Source organism: Rhineura floridana, chromosome 2 (genome assembly GCF_030035675.1).
Source record: "Rhineura floridana isolate rRhiFlo1 chromosome 2, rRhiFlo1.hap2, whole genome shotgun sequence".
Taxonomy (NCBI): Eukaryota; Metazoa; Chordata; class Lepidosauria; order Squamata; family Rhineuridae; genus Rhineura; species Rhineura floridana.
In genome coordinates, this window is record NC_084481.1 from 208,794,041 (window position 1) to 208,803,842 (window position 9,802).

The 9,802-nt window shown below is 41.3% G+C and overlaps 1 protein-coding gene across 1 annotated transcript; it reads right to left on the reverse strand.

Annotated features, from left to right (window-relative positions):
* Positions 1 to 54: 54 nt before the first annotated feature.
* LOC133377641 (alpha-1-antiproteinase 2-like) lies at positions 55 to 7,544 on the reverse strand. The gene is made up of 4 exons (XM_061612056.1): positions 6,965 to 7,544; positions 4,633 to 4,903; positions 3,021 to 3,168; positions 55 to 246 (listed from the first exon to the last, which is right to left on the reverse strand). The coding sequence occupies exons 1-4, from the start codon at positions 7,542 to 7,544 to the stop codon at positions 55 to 57; spliced, it is 1,191 nt and encodes a 396-aa protein (XP_061468040.1).
* Between the last annotated feature and the right edge of the window lie 2,258 nt (positions 7,545 to 9,802).

Here is a 9,802-nt window from a genome sequence, read left to right on the forward strand (position 1 = left end):
ATATTTAAGCAGCACTCAGTTGTCTGTGCAACAAGATGAGCACAAGTTGTATGATTACTTCTGAACAGGATTGATAACTTTGCCTAAGAATAAAATGGAGCTGGTAGACTCTTCAGCAATCGCCAATAGGAAAGGTCTGTTCATTTTAACCACATCAGGGAGGGACATGGGGACAATTTCAATGACAGTGGTAGCCGCTGCTTCAGTGCCATTCTCATGGATGTTTAAATAAGCTTTGTGAATAGCCTGTAGAGAAAATAAGCAAGAATTAGTACAGGACAGTGACCCAGATTTCAATATATGAAACAGTTCTGTTCTTCACAGCAGAGGAATCTGTTGAATGCTTTCAGGGACTTTGTCATGTTGTCATTTTTTACTCCCATGATCTATTGATCTCACTCTTCCAACCAATCCTGGCATATATATGTCTAAATGCTGCAGCAAGTAACTGTAATGAATATACCAGCTGAGAAATTATTTTTGACCCAGAACTGCTTTTCCTGTACTGTACAAACCATGGTAAAATCCTTTAGCCCTGGGTACAACCAATATATGGTTAGACAGTAGGATGATGCCACTCTCAGACCTGATTGTCAGAGCCCCCCACCTCTATGGCTTGGCTTGAAATAATATGCTATATGTTACAGCTATGCACTGGCTCAGGCATGATTATGAATCCCTTACTAAATTGGGTTGACCTAGGACTTGACCAGAGTAGATTGAGGCAGCCTCAGGTAACTCCCGGCTAGATTGGGTCCACCCAGAGCCATCTGGGGCTGTCAAAAGGAGGGCATTTGGACAGCAAAGAGAAGAGGTAGAGAAGGAGATGCATGAAGATAGTCTACATGTGCTCCTTCTCCCCTCTCCTGATCACTTGTTTATTCAGGGTTAAACCTAATTAAAGATGGTCCCCGATTTGGTTCACAGTTGGGTCAAGTTTGCCCCAGATCATCTCTGGTCAGATCAGAGTTGCTCCAAAGCAATGGATTAGGACTCAAATGGATTAGGATTGGTGGGTGTTGCACACAGCCCTGTGTTATGTCTTCCATGATTCTGAATATTTGACCAATTACCACTTGTCATTCCCTGTGGGCCATAAAGGAAGGGTGGGGGATCATTTTCACCCATGGGCTGCAGTCCCTGCAGGGCAACCTTCTGGGAGCCAGGAAGCAGAAGTGGGTGGAGCAATCAATGCAGATTTTGCCTTTGTCCAGTAGGCTACTTTCTACACATACTTTCACATGTTCCTCTTTATCTTCCATCCAAGGAAGAAAGAGGCATTATAAGATACAAAAGGAGACATGCCAGCCAAGCAAAAAGACTAGGTGCAAAGGGTGTGTGTGGCTGGGAAGAGGGTGTGACCAGGGGAGAGTTCTGATGGCCAGCAGAGAGGCTTGGAAGGTTGCATTTGGCCTCGAATCCAGAGGTTCACACACATACAAGTAGTAGGTACTTTTTGACCCAGAGCTGTGTTTCCTCTTACCTACAAACCTGTTAAACTAAACCAGAACTATCACTAGAAGTTAAAATGATGAAACTGAGGTTATCATACTTTGGACACATCATGAGAAGACATGATTCACTAGAAAAGATAATGCTGGGAAAAACAGAAGGGAGTAGAAAAAGAGGAAGGACAAACGAGATGGATTGATTCCATCAAGATCTGAGCAGGGTGGTTCATGACAGATGCTGTTGGAGATCGCTGATTCATAGGGTCGCCATAAGTCATGATCGACTTGAAGGCACATAACAACAACAACAAATTGTGTAGTGAAGGGGGTGCTGCTGTAGAGACTATGCTGCCCACAGCATACTTTTCAGAATTATGGTCTAAGGGAAGATGCACACATGCATGCATATACACCACATGTCACTCTGTGACTTACAGACCAACGTATGAAATAGAGGTTTCAATGCAGTCTATTCTATTCAAGATGGTGATGGCTAATTCGAAAGCTATCCCTGTGACATCTGATCTGGGATGGTGGTTTTGGCCATTTCTAAGTCCATCATTGGCCAACCTTGTTTGAACTGCATCAAGAATGTATGGCAAAATGTCTGCCATTTAATGTCTTCCATTAGATGGAAACTTTACAAACAAAAACAATAGCATACTTGGGTGTAGAACGTTATACAAATGTATCAGTTAGAATCCACACATACTTTGATGTTGAGAATTACACATTCTTTGAATTAGGTATTTGTACTGCAAGAAAGAAAAACAAAGTGCTTCCACAGACTTTCATTTATCACATTTAATTTGTTTTGGAATGTGTGACAGTGATGGTCCTGGTAAAGTAACTGACACCTAAGTATCTTTTCACACATGCTATACATTTAAGCGGCACTCAGCTGTCCGTGCAGCAAGAAAAGCCAAGGTTGTGTGATTACGTCTGAATAGGATTGATAACTTTTCCTAGGAATAAGATGGACTGTGTAGGCTCTTCAACAATCGCCAACAGGAAAGGTCTGTTGATTTGAACTACAGGGGGAAGGGACGTGAAAACAATATCAATGACAGTGGTAGCCGCAGCTTCAGTGCCATTCTCATGGATGTTTAAATAAGCTTTGTGAATAGCCTGCAGAGAAAGTAAGCAAGAATTAGTACAGGACAGTGACTCAGATTTTAGTACATGAGATAGTTCTTCTTCACAGCAGAGACATCCATTGAATGCCTTCAGGGACTACATCTTGTCATTTCTTAGTCCCATGTCTCACTCTCACAACCAAGCTGTGATGGGGGGGGGGACAGCCAGATGTGTGAGGAAAAAACACACACATCAATAATGTTGCAATTACATCCATTTGGAAGATGTTGTGCATATGGATTTTTCTTACATGGAGACAATCTTAATGTGTGAAGCATTGTTCAGAGACAGATCCAAGCACTCTAGCCCCCAAATCACATTTTTTTAAACCTTCAGATAGGATTGAACCTCTGGCCAAAAAACAGTAACATGAGTAGCAATCCAGAGTCTTTGGTTATGTTATTATAGCATGATGAATTTTGAGAAGCCCACCTTGGAAACCTTCAGCTCAGGCTTCCCAGTAATTCCAGAGAGGTCTGCTTGGTCTGTGAATACCTCAGTAACCCCCAATCTTCTTAGTATCTCTTCAAGATCATAGCTACTAGACAGCGAAAACCTTGGAAGGTGGAGTTCTATTCTCCTGTTGAAAGAAGAACCAGAGGCTGGTAAGATTTCACACTCAGAAAGTATTTAGAAGACAGAATGCACAGTCAGTTACAGTTTGGCTAGATAAAAAAGGGACTAAAATGGCAAAAGCATGACAGTTTAAAAACGGTATCTAATAGTCACACAGATTTACATTAAAAATGCTTATTTCCTTTTAAGGTCATTCAGATTAAACATTTTCAGCGACTTTACATTTGCATTAAGATTGCACTCACAGGAATGGAGTCAAAGTGGTGGCTTTAAATATACATAAGACTCTGTGGAATATAACATTTTGTATGTGAATACTGTTCCTTCTCTCAGACTCTGAATAAGTGGGATGGGAGACCCATTTTCCCAGTGTGGTGTCCATGCCCTCAAGATACAGCTGCTGTTTTGCCTGCAGGATTAGCCAATCACAAAGAGGCTGAATAGAAATGAATACCCCCCCACAGATTCATTTCAGAATAGTTTTTCTTTTTGTTAAATCGTCACCGCCTATCCAGTTTATTAACTGTGAGGTGGTGCATGAGGGACAATATAGAAAAAAGATCACAGGAAGCTGCCTTATACTTAGACCATTTGTCCATCTACCTCACTATTGTTAACTATGACTGGCAGCAACTTTCCAAGGTTTCAGGCAATGGTTTCTCGAGATGGTGGAGATTGAACCTGTGACCTTCTGCATGCAAGCCATCTGCTCTATGACTCAGCTATGGCCTTTCCCCAGATCACAGCTGATAGAACAGTCTGGAAGAGATGCCAAGAAGGTGAAGGGGGATATCACAGACAATTCAGGGGAGATGAGCTGAGGCCTGTGAAACAGGGAACTTTAAGAATGCCTGGGAAGAATTGGAATTTGCCAAGGAGCTACTTGTCAATCTCTGAACTGAGGTTGTTCACTCATGACATAAGGGAGGCATGAGATCACCAGATGGGCAAGTCTTAGGCCACAGTAGTTAAGTGTTCTCTTCTATTAAATGCAAATAAAGTTGTGGCCCTAGTTTATCCTAATAATGTGAGCCTTCTCATATACTAGTAACCCCTGAGCACAGCAGCTTTCCATTTGCTGTCATAGGAAAAGTGTTGTTAGTTGTGCAATTTCTGTGCATGCTCCATTATGCACAGAACACTCCATTATGAAGAGGACAGGAAACCCTAGCTTGCACATTTTGATTAAGGACTCAAATCAGTATTGTTTGCATTTCACTGGGGAATCAGGAAAAAAAAGTTATGGAAGGGATGTGGACTTATTAGTATTGATGAATTCTGCTGTTCTACCATGGAGACAAAAACTGAACAAGGGGTTTCCCTACCTGCTATTCAACTTTACAAGATAATAACAGCTCTGACGCTGAAAGACGTTGCCTAGTTCAAGGTCACCCAGTGAGCAGGGATGGTAATCAAACTTTCCCAAATCCAGGTGTAATACTTTGTCTTCTAGAGCACACTGACTTACCCTTTTTCCAACCATTTCCCCCATTTTAACAAAAGGTCTTTCCCGAGAGCATCTTCCACCTGCTTCAGTTTCCCGTGATCGGGCAGAATGAACAATGCTGAAGCATTGCCTTTGTAAAGGAGCTGCACCACTGTACAGGACAGACCCTCATCATAGTAATGGTTAAAAGCACTATCTTTGATCATCATAGGAACTTTCACTATTGTCTGCTCATCCACAAAGAAGTCGCCTTCTCGAGTGCTCTCTTTATCAAAAGGATTTTCCCAGTAAGCTAATGTGGAGAAAGATAAGAAGATATAGGTTATTTCGATAAAATGTGGTCATGTGGCATATCATCTGGAAAGCAGGCTCTGGCTGTGCCTCTCATACATTGGCCATGGTAGAACAGGATGTTGGACTAGGTGGGCCACTGGTATGATCCAGCAGGTGCTTCTTGTGTTCTTATGCCTCCAGAGATGCTACATCTGCAGAGTTCCTATTTCTACTAGGGGATTCTGCTTCCCCTCCTCTTCAGGTGTCCTGAAGTCCAGGTACTAGTAAGTCCTGTTGGTTTCTTCTCATTCAGTTAGCTCACAATATGCAATACCCCATCTTGATTCGCTAAACTATATTTCCTTGGGGTGGGCATCAACCATAAAATTCAGTTTGGTCCCTAATTCAGTGCTTCAGAAAAGAGCACACTTCAGTCTCAGGAACTTTGTAGGCTGCCTAATTCAGCTCAGGGTATGCCTGCCTTGTGGTCTCTCCCCCCCCAACTTTATTATATGGAGTTCAAAAATTGCTGTAACTTTAATCATGTTTTGACAGAAGTAGATTAAATTTGCAGGCATAATTGCATAGTGGATAAAGCCTGCCATTTATAACTTTTTGTTTTGTGGCAAAATAGGATGAAATTTTCTGGCAAGGTCACCCTCTCCGAGGTCATGAATCTTGCCAAATTTCAAAAGGATAGTTGCAGTGCTCTTCCTGAAATGGCAGATGTCACTTATATCTCCTCTTTTGTGGGTAATTGATCTGAACACTGCAAATATGAGCCTGTTGGAGGCTATATGCTTCTGACTACTAATTGCTGTAAGCTGGGAAACCCCCGAGAGAGGCATGAGTGCAATAGCACTCTCCCACTTGCCATTCCTTGTAGCTAGTATTCAGAGGCATGCCACATCTTATACTGGAGGTAATAGGCATCTGGTTGGCTATTGTGAGAAAAGAATGCTGGACTAGATGGGTTGTTTGCTTGATCCAGCATTCTCTTCTCGTGTTCTAATAAGAGAGGAGCCATGAGATAAGGAACCTCTCAAATTGCAGACAACAGGTCCAGGGGCTTTTATGCTAAAGGTAAAGGTAAAAGTAAAGGTAAAGGAGTCCCCGCACTTATAGTTCGAGTCGTTTCCGACTCTTAGGGTGACGACTTGCGACGTTTATTAGGCAGACCGTATATATGGGGTGGGATTGCCAGTTCCTTCCCCGGCCTTTCTTTACCCCCCAGCATATGCCGGGTACCCATTTTACCGACCACGGATGGATGGAAGGCTGAGTGGACCTCGACCCCTTTTACCAGAGATTCAACTTCTTCCTTCCATTGGAATCGAACTCTGGCCATGAGCAGAGCTTCGGCTGCGTTACCGCCGCTTACCACTCTGCGCCACGGAGGGTCATACTTTTAATATTGATCAGGAGGAGAACTAAGAGGGATTCTCTTTCAGGTAAAATTATTTCCTCTGATTACAAGATTGACTTGTCAGTCACAACAGAATTTCCTTCTCCTCACCCTCTGCTCTTCTTTCCTTCATCATCCCACATTATTATAGGGCTTTATTAATTAACTGTAAGCTAAGAGGCATTACTTTTACTTTTAGCAGTTGCTTGTCTGAACCTTTTTTTCATGTTTGAATTGGCAAGGTGCCACAGAGTGCTTCAGTGAACCCTGCTTATATGCATTCGCTTCCACTCTGGCAAGCCCCAAATCCCCCAAGCCTTATACTGTAGCTCAGTACTCATTTGAATCCAATGGAAACCATTACTATTTATTTTACTCTGAGCTAACAGGGAAAGCTCCTAATTTGGGGAAACTTTTTGCTATACTGAACCCTGTTTCTTAGGCCCTGCTTCCCCACTGATCCATTCTCATTACTAGCAAAAGGATATTACCAGAAGAGTAATAATGTCAGAGAAAGTCAAGTAGATTCTATGATTTTAAGGTCATTTTTTTTTCTTCACTCAGGAAACAAATCTGACAGAGAGAACAGTTATCTATAAATATTGCTTCAACTGTGAACATCTAAAGGTAGGTATAACACTGTACATTACTGTTTAAAAAGTCCAGCTGACTTACCTTTCAAGAAAATATAATTTACAAGAACCAATACAACTTCTGGATCAAGACCCTTGACAACATCAACTAATTTCCCATGAGTGTTCTCCTTTATGTAGCTATTGATCTGTTTCTCAGCTTCTGCAGAATTCTTGAAGTTAGTGGGGAAAACATCAGCCTGATAAAAATGTTTGGCATCTCTCAAGAACTTCTTCAGTACATTCAATTTCTCATCTGGGAATAGGGCATTCCCAATGCTCAGCTGGATTTCAGCCTCAGGGCGGTTTAGCACATGGAGAAGATGACGGAAACCTCTATGTATTTCCTGCTCGCTGATCTCAGTCTGGTTAAAACCAAGCTCTGACAAAAGCTGACTCAGTGTTGTAGATTTAGCCCCCAGGGAGAGCAAGGCAAAGGCAGTGGAAATGCTCAGAGGAGAGAAAAAAATGTTCTTATTAGCAACCCCTGGAGTAACCTGGTGGTAGAATTTAAAGGCAAACTCAGAATTGCCTGGGGCTATCTTTTTATAGGGTAAATTGGCATGACAGTTGGCAAAAGCACAAACCCCAGCAAGAAGTAAGCATAGGTAGAAATGAGACATTATGGTCTTCTGAATGTAATCTGTAAAGAAAGAATGACATTTCCATTACTAAACTCAATGATTTAATGAACAATATATTAACGACCTGGTTTGCACATAAAGCCAAGCTGTAGTTTGATTAGCCACAGTGTGGTTTGTTTGAATGTGTGAACCCAGCCCAGATTAACCATGGCTTCTTTTCTTGCACCAAACCATGATGTGAAACCATAGTTTGTTGTTGGCTTACTGACCATGGTTTGTTTTAACTATGATTTGACATTATGTCTGAACACCTGAGCCCTGCTTAACCATGGTTTGTTTGCCCGTACCCCCCACAAGACACTTGCCAATCTACAGAGGCATGAGGGAAAAATATAGAAAAACAAACCAAGTTTTGAAGAAATAAGCCACGGTGTGTTTGTTCATCTGAGAGAGACTTGTGGTTTACTGAATAAACCAATCCTGAAACAAAACTTGACTTAGTGTTAAGTGTGAAGTACTTGAAGAGTGCTATCACATCTCCTCTCAGTCTTCTCTTCTCAAGGTGAAACATGCCCAGTTCTTTCAGTCTCTCCTCCTCTTTGTTGCCCTCCTTTGAACCTGTTCCAGTTTGTCTGCATCCTTCTTAAAGTGTGGTGTCCAGAACTGGACACAGTACTCAAGATAAGGCCTAACAAGCGCTGAATAGAAAGGAACTTCATGTGATTTGGAAATTATACTTTTGTTAATGCAGCCTAAAATATTTTTTTTATTGGGCCCCATCCAAGCTGTTTTCTCGGTTCCTGTTTCTGTGCATAATCCTTCATCAGTCATTACCTCCAAGTTTACAGAGATTTCCATTGCAGAAATAAATTCTCCATACAAACACTGCATCTCACATTTACCGTCTATATCTGATGATTCCCAAACAGGGAGGCGGGTGGGGGGAGGGAGGGAGAGGAGCTTGCATTTATCAATTCTATCACTTTTTCAGACTATAAAAACATGTTTCTTTTAGCTAGTATGAAAGGAATTATGATGAATGGCTTCTTGGATGAATCAGATTGTAATGGGACAAAAAAATAAATCTGTCTCAGTGTTAGAGCTTGATGCCTCTGTGATATGAAAAGTCAACCAATTTTTTCCACTTCTATTTGTATGATTCAAATGTTGTACCTCTGAAAGGCAACCAAAAGCTTGGACTAATTCAAAGTTTATCTTCACCTCGCTCTAAGGCAGTGCTGCGGCTTGGTGAAAGGTTGAATATTGCATAGTTTTCAGGGTTTTACAGATTTAAAAATTGTATTTCAGTGAGAAACGGGAGTTGTATCCCGGCAGTCCAGGGAACACTGATTTAATTAAAAATGGATTGATTTTAAATCCAGGAGAATTTAATCTGCAAGAAATACAAGGACCAAGAAAAGTCTAATTTAAATAATTGATTTGAATCACATTGTACATAGGAATGGGATTATAATTCAAGAAGATGGCCCCGACTGAAATGGACATAGTCCTTTGAGCAAACCCACCTCAGATTGATGCTCACATCCCATATGTACCTTCTCTAACATTCCTCTCTGTAGCATTTAGCTAATTAAAGAATTCACATGTCTTTTTTCAGTTCCACTGATAATGACAGAACCAAAGTTAAGATTTTAGAAATTCAATTAGTTTTTTCATGGATAGCAGCAAAATGTACCAGCAACAAGCAACTCATAGGTAAAAACACAGTTTTAAAACATAGCATTGTACTTTACCTTCCTAGACGATATATTGATCAGGTTCTCTTGGTGGAAGATCCTGCAAAGCACCTAAGGTTGTGCCCAAGGTGTTTGCAGTGATGGAGAACAGAAGATGGATTTGGTCTTTCTCACTCAGACTTTCCACTTCCATATGCTCTGAACATTGGCTACTGGATTCTTATAGGGAAAAGTTATCAATGCAGCCCAATGCAACCCGAATGGTTAACAAACCCTTCCTTCAGTAAATTTCCAAAATAGCCAATCATATTTTGCAACATCATGCTATACTTCTGCAACATTTTCAGTGACCTTTAAAATTAATATGTTTTCCTTGTCTTTACATGGACATGTCCTTGTATGGATATTAAACAGAGGCACCCTATTGCTACATGGTCCCTGAAAACTTTCTTATCTACAGGAAGGACATTCTGCTTCTGAGAAGCTGGAGCTGGTATGACCAACCGGTCTAACTCCATTTTTCCATTTCTCTAGCTTTTATGAGAATGCATCAGTTTACACACTTATCCTTTGGGGAAGGCCCTGGGGCAAAGGCAGAGC